This window comes from Entelurus aequoreus, linkage group LG12 (assembly GCF_033978785.1).
Source record: "Entelurus aequoreus isolate RoL-2023_Sb linkage group LG12, RoL_Eaeq_v1.1, whole genome shotgun sequence".
NCBI classification, from domain to species: domain Eukaryota; kingdom Metazoa; phylum Chordata; class Actinopteri; order Syngnathiformes; family Syngnathidae; genus Entelurus; species Entelurus aequoreus.
This window is the reverse complement of record NC_084742.1, coordinates 11,249,828-11,266,230: the sequence shown is the minus strand read 5'-3', so window position 1 is coordinate 11,266,230 and position 16,403 is coordinate 11,249,828. Positions and strand designations below refer to the sequence as shown.

Here is a 16,403-nt window from a genome sequence, read left to right as displayed (position 1 = left end):
AGTACGAACTTAATCTGTCAGTAAACTCGTTATGGAAGCGATAAAAAGTACAACAAAGATGGCAGGTCAAAGTGGAGCCACGTAAATAAGAAAAAGGTGCATCCTGAAGTCAGAAAGTGGCTCGAAGATGGTCTGTAAAACATAATCTATGCAATATTTTGACCAAACAAACCACAATTACATGTTATGTAGACCACAAGGAAGTGTTTTACATGTAGAAAAAAAATCGTAAGAGGGGTTTTCTTTTATTTAGGTGGTTGCGCCAAATGATTTATTTTCCCAGCAATTTTTTTTTGTAATTGCACTCACAAGTCCGTGACCTTTCGACTTAGGTTTTGGTCTTAAACGTGTAAGCGTTGAATATTACATTTGACAGAAAGGATTCTTGAAAAAGATGAGTCTTCTAATGTTCCGGGGTCTAGAGATTCTAAAAATGCACACCAACAGGTGGCCAACCGGTTCCACAGAGCTTTTCTTCTGGTCACTCACACCAGTGAGCTTTCCTCCTAGATTTTGTCTTGAAAAGGATTACAATATAGTAATACCTAGGGATACAAGTTTAATTGGTTCTGTGACACAGTCCGTACCCGGACAAGCTCATAAGGCGAGACAGCGTTTGGAGCAACATATGTTGCAATCCAAGCAACGTCTTTTTCATGAACGCCCCTGCTTATTTCAGCAAGACAATGCCAAGCCACATTCTGCACGTATTACAAGAGCATGGCTTCATAGTAAGAGTGCGGGTACTAAACTGGCCTGCCTGTATTCCAGACCTGTCTCCCATTGAAAATGTGTGGCGCATTATGAAGCGTAAAATACGACAACGGAGACCCCGGACTGTTGAACAACTTAACCTGTACATCAAGCAAGAATGGGAAAGAATTCCAACTGAAAAGCTTCAAAATTTGGTCTCCTCAGTTCCCAAACGTTTACTGAGTGTTGTTAAAAGGAAAGGCCATGTAACACAGTGGTAAAAATGACCCTGCGCTAACTTTTTTGCAATGTCTTGCTGCCATTAAATTCTAAGTTAATAATTATTTGCAAAACAAATTAAGTTTCTCAGTTCGAACGTTAAATATATTTCTTTGCAATGTATTCAGTTGAATACAAGTTGAAAAGACTTTGCAAATCATTGTATTCTGTTTTTATTTACGAATTACACAACGTGCCAACTTCACTGGTTTTGGGTTTTGTACTATGAAAAGTATCCAGAACTTCCAAACCTGTTTAGGTAACACAAAGAAGCAATGGTTTTGTGCATCTTGTTGTTTTCGAGGAGATAACATGAATAAGTAGCACTCCTTGTGCAAAACACCCTTTTTCAAAAATGGTACCGCAAAATCCCAATGAACCACAGCTGTACCAAAACAAAAACAAAAGTGCAAACTGCTGCTGGAGACGTGGCGTTTAAAGACAGTTTTTGCTTTTTTCAGTCCTGGTGAGAGGGAGTCGTGATGCACCTCTTTCGTCTGCTCCTTGGCCATCAGTCTTGTTCTTTTAGAGATGTTGTGTTGCACATGAGTCCACATGAGGCCTAACACGGAGCAGATGTGACTGCAGACGCAGGAAGACTCCCAGCATCACACAAAGCCGTTGTTTACTGCTTATGTCCACATGATGTGTCGTCTCTGTCCGTCCATGCGTGGACTTAAGGCGCAGAAAAGGACGCCGCGTAGGGAGTTGATGGATGGCGCTCCTGCAGGCATCTGGTCTTGGTTATCGGGCCTTACCAGTCTTTTGGTATGCGGCTCAGTACGTTTCAGCCATCCAGAACTGTACGGAACATTCCACAGGATCATCTTCCTTTCATGCGGCGCCAGTTCACCTTTCCGTCGAGTCTTGTAGACACTTTCGTTGTATGCTAGCAGTGAAAGGTGTCATAGTTCTCTGGGATACTGTCAAAGTTACTGGATTTGAATGACTAAGTCCATTTCGAGTCAAATCTATTTTTATTGACGTCGTGCAGAGCAACTGTGGACAAAATGACTTGAGAGACGCTAAGCACACCTCATCCATCACGGGAAGCCATAAAACGTTGCAGCGTGACACTTGAGTGTGTCGTATCTGCGGCGCTGATAAGCCAAACGGCCTCGGCAGCACATCAAGAAGTCGTCTGTGCCGCTTTAAGACCCATTGCTGATATTTGTCTCCGTTTTTACACGGAGGTGGAACTCTGGGGGTGCTCTTATTGGAGCTGTCAGTGCAAGCATGATGGATAAAGTGTGCACTGATGTACTCCTGCTCGTCTCGCTTCGCTTCTTGAATTCTGCCCCAAACTGTCCATTTTCTCTGCAGATGAGGTGACCCGCTTGGCCTCGCCTCATATTGTTTGGACTCTCATTTTCCCTCAAAAGAATCAATCTGGCACACTTGCCCGCGTCAGGAGGTTATAGAGGCGGCCAACACCCGAGAATAGATGGAGCTCCTCTGCAGAATATTCTATGTATTGAAATGACCACAAGGTCTGAAAGCCAAGTAGATCCTTTTAGATCGGGCATAAATCCTTGACATCACACCCCGGGTTTTTGCTTTAAAGACCTTAAAAACAGCAGAGTGAGTGTTCTTGTTATGTCGAGAATCTTTGCTGGGCGAAGTAAGAATTCTTGATTCTCAATGGTGAATTCACAGTTATAGCAGCACAAAAAAATCTGAAAAAGTTACAATCTTGATTTACACTGATATGCTCATTTCTAATTGACCATTAAAATGTTGTTACCTAACAATAGTGATGGTTTAAACAATACTGAAGCATCAACGCATTATGAAACACAGAGTGACACAGCGTCTCTTAAAGTGTGTGGCATATTTTGGGATCAGATATTGGTCTGGTATTGGCAAAAAAAACTATCAGACCAATATCTAATATAACATACAATACAAGCAATCCTGCACAGCAAGTTAACATCTAAATGTCCTCCAATAAGCACACAAGGTTGGTCTTTTCTTGTATTTCAGTCAAATCATTTACAAAAGGTAAAATGCTACTCGGAGCTTGCAGCTATATGACAGCTTAGCACACAATAAAACACAAGCTAGACATACGTAATCATTTTCTTTCATCAGACAATTTTGCAGTTTAAAACACATTTGTCAATATAAACAAGCATCAAATAATGGTAGTTGCATATTACTTACACATACAAAGTCTCCAAGGCAGCAGCGTATTAGAAAATATCCAGTATCAAACATGCCCGCATCATTCGACTCACTGTGTCATGAGCTTAACTTCATGAATTATGGTAACCACTAGGTGTAGCCAAAACAAATACCACTCCTCTTCAACTTAAGACAGCATAAATCCATAACGGGCGATTGATTAAAAACCATTGTTCTGTATTTCACTAATTTCACTTGATCAAATCTTTTCTAACATTCCACAATACAAAATAATCAATGTAAGCAGAACAAGACAATATAAATAAATGTTAAATGGGTTATACTTGTATAGCGCTTTTCTACCTTCAAGGTACTCAAAGCGCTTTGACAGTATTTCCACATTCACCCATTCACACACACATTCACACACTGATGGCGGGAGCTGCCATGCAAGGCGCTAACCAGCAGCCATCAGGAGCAAGGGTGAAGTATCTTGCCCAAGGACACAACGGACGTGACTAGGATGGTAGAAGGTGGGGATTGAACCCCAGTAACCAGCAACCCTCCAATTGCTGGCACGACCACTCTACCAACTTCGCCACGCCGCCCCTTTGTAATTGTAAACAATCAAAACAGTTGGGGCAGCACGGTGGTACAGGGGTACGAAGGTCCTGAGTGGTCCTGGGTTGCGCTCGGGATCTTTCTGTGTGGAGTTTGCATGTTCTCCCCGTGACTGCGTGGGTTCCCTCCGGGTACTCCGGCTTCCTCCCACCTCCAAAGACATGCACCTGGGGATAGGTTGATTGGCAACACTAAATTGGCCCTAGTGTGTGAATGTGAGTGTGAATGTTGTCTATCTGTGTTGGCCCTGCGATGAGGTGGCGATTTGTCCAGGGTGTACCCCGCCTTCCGCCCGAATGCAGCTGAGATAGGCTCCAGCACCCCCCGCGGCCCCAAAAGGGACAAGCAGTAGAAAATTGATGGATGGATAGAAAACAGTTTTGAGCGTATGCCTCTTAACTTTGGTGTGATTGTCTCCTTTCCTTAACAATTTTCTTTTAAAATTTCAGGACACTACAAGAACAGGAAGTGGCCGCCCTGTGAGGTAAGACTTCCACAGTCCATTTCATTCTTTTCCTCTGATGGTCTCTTTAAACAGAACCTGACAGGGCACCATCTGGAATACCCTCCACCTCCACCCCTCGCTCGCTCATTTCTAACCCCATGGCATCGTGGGCAGGGAGCGCCTCGAGCGAGCTGTGTGCTTGGAAAGGTTCGGGTCGGAAAATTTGAAGTTCACCCAAGTACAGAGTAGCGTTGGCATTTGATAAGATGTTTTTTTTTTGGTGCCCGCTTTCTCTGCTTGCTAAGTTCGTGGCACAAAGTGCTTCATTTAATGTGTGCCAGTGTAATTTATTATTATGGACAAAAGTCCAAAACTTCCACTTATAAAGGTTCAAAATATACTCCAATTTAGTTGAAGTCTTGCAACTGCTAAATAAATAGCAAAATGGCTGAAAAGTTAGGTTGTTAAATGATGAAAGTGAACTGTTAACAATAGGTTCGTGCATAAACGTTAAAATTAAGCACGTTGATAATTGGACACGTGTTGAGACCTCTCACTCTGATTACGTTTGTTTGTGTCCGCAGGATGGTTGGGGGACTTAAATCACATGGTGCAGTACTATATTGTGTGTTTATGTTTTAAGTGTGTCTTCATGCTTGTGTGTGCGCTTTGACACAACGCTTTGCATGTTGTCGTGTGAAGACGCTTTCTGGTGTCTCTGAGGTAAAAGACACATTAACGGGAAACTGCACTTTTTTGGGAAATTTTCCTATCTTAGACAATCATTATGAGAGACAAGAACACACGTCCTTTTTTTCCCCCAGGATTTTAAAAATGATAAAATCGCTTGGAAATGCGGCTAATGGTAGTCACTGTTGTAGCCTTTAAAGCCTCTTATACAACTTCAAAACCCTCCATCAAATTTTTTTTATATACACTGCAAGAGTGTGTGTATATATATATATATATATATATATATATATATATATATATATATATATATATATATATATAAGGTAGAAATGGACACATTCATAACAATACGTAATATGTATAATATCTACTATAATAATCAATGCAGGGACTGACTTCTTTCGCGCATTGATTTCCATTTCCATTGCAACGCATGTCTGACAATGTGTGTTCCTACTTCCGGATACAAAACGGTTGTGTATGTTCTAATTATGGCAGACTTGGTAACAATTAGGGGTGTGGGAAAAAATCGATTCGAATTCAAATCGCGATTCTCCCGTTGTGCGATTCAGAATCGATTCAAATTTTTAACAAATCGATTTATTTATTTATTTTTTTATTAAAAAAATTGATTAATTTAAAAAAAAAAAAAAAAAAAAAAAAATCTATATATATATATATATATATATATATATATATATATATATATATATATATATTTTATTTAAAAAAAAATATATATATATATATATTTTTTTCTTTATTTAAAAAAAAATATATATATATATATATATTTTTTTTTTAAAAAAAATTAATCAATCAATTTTAATTTTTTTTAATTTTTTAATTAAAAGGAAAAAAAAATATATATATATATATATATATATATATATATATATATATATATATATATATATATATATATATATATATATATATATATATATATATATATATATATATATATATATGTATATATGTATATATGTATATATGTATATATATATATATATATATATATATATATATATATGTATATATGTATATATTTTAAATTAATCAATCCAACAAAACAATACACAGCAATACCATAACAATGCAATCCAATTCCAAAACCAAACCCGACCCAGCAACACTCAGAACTGCAATAAACAGAGCAATTGAGAGGAGACACAAACACGACACAGAACAAACCAAAAGTAGTGAAACAAAAATTAATATTATCAACAACAGTATCAATATTAGTTACAATTTCAACATAGCAGTGATTAAAAATCCCTCATTGACATTATCATTAGACATTTATAAAAAAAAAAAAAAGAACAATAGTGTCACAGTGGCTTACACTTGCATCGCATCTCATAAGCTTGACAACACACTGTGTCCAATATTTTCACAAAGATACAATAAGTCATATTTTTGGTTCATTTAATAGTTAAAACAAATTTACATTATTGTAATCCGTTGATAAAACATTGTCCTTTACAATTATAAAAGCTTTTTACAAAAACCTACTACTCTGCTTGCATGTCAGCAGACTGGGGTAGATCCTGCTGAAATCCTATGTATTGAATGAATCGAGAATCGTTTTGAATTGGGAAAAAAAATCGTTTTTGAATCGAGAATCGTGTTGAATTGAAAAAAAAAAAATCGATTTTGAATCGAATCGTGACCCCAAGAATCGATATTGAATCGAATCGTGGGACACCCAAAGATTCACAGCCCTAGTAACAATCAATGAAGACGACTATTTTTGGACAAATGCGGTTTCACAACTTTATATTTTTTAACCTGAATGAATGGAGGATGAACTGTTGCTTGAAGAAGCGAGCATGAAGGAAGAGTGAGACAATGGAGCAAACGGAAGCAGATAGAGTGAGGTGAAAACGACTCGAAGCTGCAAATATGGAATTTGGAGACAAGCTATTTCGACATAAATGGTGTGCTTACCCCAAATAAACTTACCAAAAATAAAACTTTCCCGGCCAGCTGAACCAAAGAGACGACTGTCCGTCGAGTGAGTCACGCTTTATTTTGATCATGATACACACAGCATGTCATGCGTGTAAATTACAACTACACTGCATACGTTGTCTGGCTAGCTGTGTACGGACAAAACATGAAATGTGGGCTAATACTTTAAAGGTACTCTAATATGATTGTTCATGTTTTTAGTCAGTACGGATTGGTGTCTTACCGCTTTGTGTTGTGCATTACAGACTCAAACACATTTTGTGTTGTCCTAGAAGCTAGCCTATCTCTTGCCGTAGCTAGCTTTTACGGCTAATACCGAAGCACGCTGATGTGTTACTACGCTAGAAAAAGAGTTCTTCAGTGTTCGCTATAACAATAACAATGTCACTACAGCTTGGTTATTATACAGGTAACGGAACATAAATGAAGTATTGTTGGCGGTTTTTGAATGTATTTTTAAAGTGATTTGGAGGTAGAATTGATTACTCCCATTAGCTGCATTGCTAGCTACCTAGAACAAGCCGATTTTTACATGTTAGAATGCAAAGAATTAAAAACCTTTTGTCTTTTTCTCTCATAATGATTGTGAACGATAGGCAAAATCCCAAAAATAGTGATGTTCCCCTTTAAATGCACTTTGAAGTCACTGTCTGTGAAAATGAGGGCAAATAAGTTTAATAAAACAGAAATAAAGTCAAAATGCTAACTCTTTGAGGCTGCCTGACAGACACGTGCATTGTAGATATGTGTATTTACATTCTGCATTCATTTTTGTAACAGCACAATTAGTTTTTTTTAAAAATACTGTACTTTTTTCTTAGTTTTTCTCGTGTGTGTATATATATATATATATATATATATATATATATATATATATATATATATATATATATATATATATATATATATATATATATATATGTGTATATGTATATATATATATATATATATATATATATATATATATATATATATATATATATATATATATATATATATATATATATATATATATATATATATATATATATATATATATGTGTATATGTATATATATGTGTATGTATGTGTATATATACAGGTATATGTGTGTATATACAGTATATACACTACCGTTCAAAAGTTTGGGGTCACATTGAAATGTCCTTATTTTTGAAGGAACGGCACTGTACTTTTCAATGAAGATAACTTTAAACTAGTCTTAACTTTAAAGAAATACACTCTATACATTGCTAATGTGGTAAATGACTATTCAAGCTGCAAATGTCTGGTTTTTGGTGCAATATCTACATAGGTGTATAGAGGCCCATTTCCAGCAACTATCACTCCAGTTTTCTAATGGTACAATGTGTTTGCTCATTGGCTCAGAAGGCTAATTGATGATTAGAAAACCCTTGTGCAATCATGTTCACACATCTGAAAACAGTTTAGCTCGTTACAGAAGCTACAAAACTGACCTTTCTTTGAGCAGATTGAGTTTCTGGAGCATCACATTTGTGGGATCAATTAAACGCTCAAAATGGCCAGAAAAAGAGAACTTTCATCTGAAACTCGACAGTCTATTCTTGTTCTTAGAAATGAAGGCTATTCCACAAAATTGTTTGGGTGACCCCAAACTTTTGAACGGTAGTGTGTGTATATATATATATATACAAAAGTTTTTTCTAAACGGTTAACGGTAAAAGAGAGAGTATTTGGGACACATTACAAAGACAATATTCATGAATTATACTCTGTGAACAAAGTTACAAGAGTGAAATCACATTATTTTTCTAAAAGTAGCATAGAGAAAAATGTAATGTGTTTGACCAAAAATGTTTGATGTCAGTTTTTTTTAAATTAAAAATCTACAACCTTTTACTTGAAAAGTTTTCCCAAAAATAATTTCAAGCTTTTTCAAAAATGTATAAATTTTTCACAAAAATACAGACCGATATAAAGAAAATTATAGTATTATCATTCAAAAAAGTTTTTCCTTAAAATATGAGCTGGCCGAAGAAATATTTAATTCATTATATTTTTGTTACAAGTTACAATAATGAAGTCGCATATAGATTTTTAAAAAGTAGAATATTATTTCTATAAAGTAGCATAGAAAAAAGTAATGAATTTGACCAAAAGTTTTGTTTATTTAAAAAAAAAAAAGAAAAGAATAAAAACTACAACCTTTTTTTGAAGTTATTCCAAAAATATTTTAAGCTTTTTCGGAAATGTATACTTTTTTTGACAAAAATATAGAAGTACTAAAAAAATTACATTATATTCTTTGTTAAAAAAACAAAAGACGTTTTTCCTCAAAATATGAGATAGCCAAAGATTCCCATCCTATAAAAGAGTATTCGGGACATACTGAAAAGACAATATTTAATTAAATATGTTAACAAAGTTACAAAATTAAGTCAGACACTCATTTGAAAAAGAAGCATAGAAAAAAGTAATTTATTTCCCCCCCAAAATTATATACATTTGGTTTAGGAAATGAAAATATTTTTTCTTGAAATTGTTTTCTAAAAAATCTAAGCTTTTTCAAATATTTATACATTTTAAAAAAAATTTTGTATATTTTTGAGGGGAAAATATATTTTTTTATTAAACAAAACATTTTGATCATATTTTTTTTCTCCAAAATTATACTATATATATATATATATATATATATATATATATATATATATATATGTATATATATATATATATATATATATATATATATATATATATATATATATATATATATATATATATATATTGTTTAATGTTTTCCACCTAAAAAAACCTGCTTTTTCCAAAACTTATTTCCTTCAAAATATGAAACTTGTTTAATCGGAAATGTTGATTTATTTTCTATGCTACATTTTTATGAATGTGACTATGTTCTTGTAACGTCATTGTTGGAGTATATTTTTTTTGGTTTCCAGTGTGTCCTTAATGAATGTTCGTGCCTTCCAGTAGCAGCAGCAGCAGGAAATAAGATTCCATTTGTTCTGTAGCTGCACAAACGGTTACGCACGCTCCATCATTATGAAGCCCATTCCTAATATGTAAATTTATTTTTGCATCAAAGTGGAAAAAAGGCAGGCGGTCGTTGATAATGCCCGCCTAATTGAAATCCCCACCTGTTCTTTTCAGCATGTGTCATCCCACCGGAGTTTGGTGCATGATTCATGCCTGTTGTGAATAAACTCACTTTGAAGCAGCAGGTGCACTCATGTTCTGTGATTGTGTGTGTGTGTCTGTTTGTCATACAGTGACGAGGAGCTAGGCGCCATCAGCTGGCATCGCCACTGTCGGGACGCGGCACCGGGAAGTCTGGAGAAGAGGTTGGAGGAGCTGGAGAAGGTAGACCAATGTTTTGCTGCCTTTTGCATCCACAATTTCAAAAAACAAACTCAAACAATAATAGCACAACAAACGTGTGAAAAGTGTCCATACAGATGCCTTACGGGTCAATATGATAGTGGTTCACGTAGACCAGGGGCTTCATTAATTAAGAGTTGCATGGATTTCCTACAAAAAATTTGCATATGTTCCAGCAAAAAAGATAAAATCAGATGTGCACACGCGCTAATCCAAGCACAATTTTGTGTTGCTGTGCATCCCTATTAACGTGGAATTGATCGCAGATGTTTGTGTGCCCCTCTCATAAATACCCAAATCAATTTGAAATTAGCCATGTGCCTGAGATTTGCACACCCTGTCTAATCGGAATTCAATAGGAGTCCATAGGAGGTGTTTCTTTCTCGTGTTTCGATCGAACGAAAGATGAGTGAGTGGGACAGTGTGTGCGAGCATATCAATTCTGTGGGCTGCGAGAACCGCACGCATGCTGAAATAAAACGGAAATGGTCGGACATCAGGAAGAAGGCGAAGAAGAAGATGGATGTGGCCAAAACAGGCAAAGGGAGCGGAGATAAAGTAGTGCTTTAGAAAAGGTGGGTGACTCTGATTACCCCCAACATAAATATAATTTGTGTAATTTACAACAAAATGTGCTAGTATAGTAGCCTGCTCAGAATCAGAATCAGAATAGTTTTATTGCCATTGTTTGAGAACGGGTTCACAAACTAGGAATTTTTATTGGTGCAAACGTGCGACATAAAACACATATAACACATATTTGGTATATGGTATTTGGTATCACGGACAATCTCATGTGAAAATTGCTTAATATTTGGATTGCAATCTTTTAAATTTGAACATGCCAACATATCAAAAAGTATATACAAGACTTTGACTCTTGTTTGATTATTCAATTTATTTTTCCAACTCAGGAGTGCTTTGCAGTTGCAGCCATACGTGACACAAAGTTGCGCCATTCCTCTACCGCATACTTGCCAACCCTCCCGTTTTTAGCGGGAGAATCCCGATATTCAGCGCCTCTCCCGACAACCTCCCGTCAGAGATTTTCTCCCGACAAACTCCCGGTATTCAGCCGGAGCTGGAGGCCACGCCCCCTCCAGCTCAATGCGGACCTGAGACTGAGTGGGGACAGCCTGTTCTCACGTCCGCTTTCCCACAATAAAACAGCTTGCCTGCCCAATGACGTCATAACATTTAGGGCTTTTAGAGAGTGGAGTGCACAACTGCGCACACAACAAGGAGAGGAAGCAGAAGAACAAGGAAATTACAGACATGACGACGCCGTTGACGAGCAAGATGAAGAAATACGCATGCAAGTTGAACGGAGAAGTTAAACAGGACAATACTGCCATCTAATGGATAGCCACTGGAACACTGAAATTCAAGTATTTATTTTATATGTAAATAAAATCTAGCTATATATATATATATATATATATATATATATATATATATATATATATATATATATATATATATATATATATATATATATATATATATATATATAGCTAGAATTCACTGAAAGTCAAGTATTTCATACATATATATATATGAAATGTATATGAAATACTCGAGTTGGTGAATTCTACCTGTAAATAACCACGCCCCCAACCACGCCATTTGTGGCTGCTGTCCACCCGACTGGACATAAAGCTGTGCTGGAGTCACAGCAACACATGGTGACAGCAATAGGTGGCAAAATGACCGCATAGATAAATTAATAGACATCCTCACAAATATTAATATGAATATGAAGCATTAAATGCTTTGGCGAAAAAGGGAATTTTGTGTCCTTGCCTCGACTTTACTTTGTTGAAATTAAATTTTGGCAAAGCCCGAATGGCCACTTCTGTGTGTTTTGTCAAAGTACCCACCGCCTGTAGAAATGTGCTTATGCCAGGCATTAAGCTGGCGTGAGGCACCGCACATTTCGGTGTCAAGTTCAGTCTTGATACATCTCAACTTTGCAGTAAAAAAGTGCGTACGCATGCTTAATATATGAGGCCCCAGGAGACTTTGTGTTGTAGCTGACACAATATCTAACCAATATCGCATTCATAATGAAATTATCCTCTTTTTGCAAAATGCTAGCAACCAGTAGAAAAAGACCTTCGGGCGTAGGTTGAGGATGTCGGAGGTCGTCAGCAGCTTCCTGATGATGAGAATCCTCCTGATGGTCCAGTCGCTTTTCATCAAAGCTTAGACTTGTTAGACCACAGGGTCCATTGAACCCACATCAAAGCTGCCACCACCATCATCATCATCATCATTCGCAAGACCTCTTTTTTTTTTATAAATATAGACAGTGAGAGAGCGGGTTGCCATGGAAACAGATGTAAGGTCACCTGATAGGAAGACTTCCTGCTCTAAAGCGTGAAAATAAAGTCAGTGTCTCACGTCTTCCACTTACTTCTTCTTGGTTGCAGGAGCTGACCAGAGAGCGCCAGGAGAGCGCCAGGCTGCTGAAGGCCCACCAGGACAAAGACGACCTCATCAACAAGCTCAAGGAGGAGATCGACCTGCTCAACAGGGTGAGTGCAGTCCAGCTCAAAGGGTTCCTCAAGCTGACCCCGCAAACGATAAAACGTACTAATGCCGCCGTCGCTGAGAGTATGGTGCAGAATCTGACTAAATCTCAATCTTGCACTTTTGGAATTTGAAAACTAAAAGCACATCACAACAGCAAATTACATGAACAAGTTACAACCAGCAGGGGGCGCCCCTTGTCCAGAACCATTTAGGGCCTGATCCACTTAAGAGTTGCGTGTACTAAAACACATGCAAACTTGATAGCACACAGCAGATCTACACAGTAGATTGCTTCTCTTTAGTAAACAAAATAAGCAGCGCAATACATGTAGCCTCTCAGTCTTCATGAATATGCAGAATATATGCTGGTCATCAGAACGCCCACAGTACTAGGAGGAGAAGGTGCAAATATAATCATTCAGCACACGCAATGTGATTCATCAAGGCTGAAACGGTTGTGCAAGCGCTATTTTGCATGTTGATTTAGCACATCTGAAAAGTATGTGCTAACTGACAAAGTTATGCACACGGCTGTGAGAAAAGAGGTGATTGCGCTTCAAAGACAGACGATGGATAGGTAATCCTGCGTCTATGTGTGTATGTCAACATATTTGGACCGTCAAAAATGAACCTTAGTCATATTGTCTATTCAGCAACATTATTTTATAATTTTAGAGCTGCTGGATGACTTAATGGGCTGATAAAAACTAATTCAATTGATGTTTTTTCGTGTCTGCTGACATTTTTTAATGACAATTGTTGTTTTTAATTAAGGAAATCTAACATTTTTATACATTTCCTAAAAACTTCTTACAATATGCATTTTCTTGTGTTTGGATCATTCCAGAAGACCATGAATGTAAAGATAAACGGTAATAGTGATAACTGCGGCAAAACTCTCAATGGTTAGTATTACTTTTTAAAATAAAACATGTGATAAACCCACGGACTGATTTGAGCCTGCTTGCTAGCTTAAATGCTAACATGAGTACAAGAGACATTGTCTTTGACCATTAAGAAACAACATACCCCAAACTAACTGCTTGTATAAACACTTTACTGTCTGGGGAAATTAAGCTATTACATGTTCCACATTGCTGTGCTTGCTTAGAACAGAGTGATTGTTCTATACTCAGGGGAATACAAAACAAAGATGTTTTTATGGTCCGTTAATATTAATAAAGTATATGTATTTCATTTAGGTCAGTGGTGCTCAAATTTTTTTCATCAGGTACCACCTCAGAAAAAGCTTGGTTCTCCAAGTGCCACCATAATGACCAACATTAAAATACAGTAGCATAGTTGGCCTAAATATTTATTAAAAACAAGGCAGAGGTTTTATTCAACACATATTTAATATTTTTGGCCAGTGTAACATTACACACAGTTTGAACAGCAACACTGTGTAAGAATATAGGAAAATAAAATACTGTGCTTTAATTAGGGGATTTTGGCGTACCACTAGATGGAGCCCACGTACCACTGGTAGTATACTTACCATAGTTTGAGAATCACTGATTTAGTGTAAATATGAGTAAACAGTGTGAGTTTTGAACTTAAAACTGAATATATTTATTGATATTTTATTATATGTATTATTTTTATATTTTGCAATAATGTATACAGTAAATGGTGTGAGGTTCCCCAGTCTTGCCTGAATTGGAATACATGCGAATAAAACTACTGACACGTAAACTTTTTTTTTTTTTTTAAATTTATTTTGATGTGTATTATTTAGCATGCTAAGTTAATGGAGTGAGGTTTCCCAGATGTTTCCCAGGTTTCCCCAAATATAATTAAATAATTTGATTTTGAAGACTTGCAAATAAAAATATGTACATATGTGTGAAATCAGATTTGTTTTATTTTGAGCATGTGATTAGATGCAAGGTTCCCGACCGAGTCTGGCAAAACATATTTCAATATTTTTTAATGTAAATCCACCCATCCATCCATTTTCTACCGCTTGACAAATATTAAACATTTGGTGTCAATTCATAAAATTATTAGTAAAATTAGTTGTTTTTGTGTGTATCTAAAATACAGTAATAGCCTACAAAGTGAATGGAGTGCACGTTTTCTCACTAAGACCTTTTTGCAGGATCTGGACGATATCGAGGACGAGAACGAGCAGCTGAAACAAGAGAACAAGACACTGCTCAAAGTGGTGGGTCAGCTGACCAGGTAGAACTTTCCACGCCGCCTCGCTGGACCGAGTTGTGTGTGCGTGCGCGCGCACATGTGTGTTCTGCTTAGCGTCCTTCTCCGGGTCTCCGAGGACGATTTGTCCCACTCTTGTGTTGGAGTTGGCTCTCACGGGAGTCACCTAATGCGTATTTAATGTAAATGTTTTGTACATAAGAAGCAATTAGTTGTTTGTTCAGATCCTTAAAGGGCAAAAATGAAAAAGAATGTATGCGTGTAGCTGCTTGGAATCCAAGATGTCCGCCTGATCAATCTGCCGCTTCTTCTCGCTCCTCCTGCTTTACACATTTCAATGTCGGACTATTTCGCTTGTCACGCATCATGTTTTCAGGGCTAGTTTTTAGTATTGGAAGTAAGAAGTATTTTCATGTCTTTGCTGCTTTTTGCGTCCACCAAATGAACGAGGGACTATGAAGGCATCAAAGGCAACCAGCCAGAAGAAGATACTCCTTATTTTTTATTTTTTTTTAGCTTTTAGACGGCAACATCGCACAGACGCACGCGTACAAACGGTGCGGATGTGTTTTGCATGTACAGATGCAGGCATTTAATAAAAGTTTTCATTATCTCTCTTCAGTCGGCTCGCTTGTGTTCATTAAGGCTAATTTGATATGATGATAGCGAGCTGCTGAATCGCTAATGTGGCGGGCGGGCGGGCGGCGGGCGGGCGGCAGGGGGCGGCGCTCTATAAACACGCAGATGTCGCAATTGAACTTGTCAATCATCCAGCTTAGGAAATGACACCACAAGTCAAAGTAGCATTGTTGGAGCTCTGTCTGTGTCTGTGTCTGTGTGTCTGTCTGTGTGTGTGTGTGTGTGTGTGTGTGTGTGTGTGTGTGTGTGTGTGTGTGTGTGTGTGTGTGTGTGTGTGTGTGTGTGTGTGTGTGTGTGTGTGTGTGTGTGTGTGTGTGTCCACGTGTGTCTGTGTCCACGTGTGTGTTTGTGTGTGTGTGTTTGTGTGTGCGTGTGTGTGTGTGTGTGTGTGTGTCTGTGTCTGTGTCCACGTGTGTGTTTGTGTGTATCTGTGTGTTTGTGTGTGTGTGTCTGTGTGTGTGTGTGTGTGTGTGTGTGTGTGTGTGTGTGTGTGTGTGTGTGTGTGTGTGTGTGTGTGTGTACCCTTCTTGAGACATCAACAAGGAAAAGTACCTTCCATATGAGGAGCAGTGGACAAGTTAGGACATAAATCATGGTCCCAATACGGAAAACCATTGCATCTAATAGAGAATGTCTCATTTGCACCCCTGGTGGTGAAATCTATCAAAATGAGGGTGGTCCCAAAAAGGAGGGATTTTTTAAATTGACTGAGTGTCTGTTTTAAAAGTGCTCTCCCTCTGGTCGGCATATGAAATAACAAGTGTGTGTAAAAATTTTAAGTGCTTCCCCTCTGGCCAACATATGTAATAAGGGTGTGTAAGGAATTAAAATGCGCCCCCTTTGGCCAAAATTAATAAGAATAAATAAATATGTATATAGAGAC

At 37.2% G+C, this 16,403-nt stretch overlaps 1 protein-coding gene across 1 annotated transcript in view; it reads left to right on the top strand.

Annotated features, from left to right (window-relative positions):
• pawr (PRKC, apoptosis, WT1, regulator) overlaps positions 1 to 15,502 on the top strand; it is a 54,706-nt gene extending 39,204 nt beyond the window's left edge. The window contains exons 4-7 of the mRNA XM_062064692.1: positions 4,167 to 4,201; positions 10,078 to 10,168; positions 12,619 to 12,723; positions 14,823 to 15,502. Of these exons, the coding sequence (XP_061920676.1) occupies positions 4,167 to 4,201; positions 10,078 to 10,168; positions 12,619 to 12,723; positions 14,823 to 14,909 (318 nt within the window). The 3' untranslated portion in view covers positions 14,910 to 15,502. The remainder of the gene's footprint in view (positions 1 to 4,166; positions 4,202 to 10,077; positions 10,169 to 12,618; positions 12,724 to 14,822) is intronic.
• Positions 15,503 to 16,403: the final 901 nt, after the last annotated feature.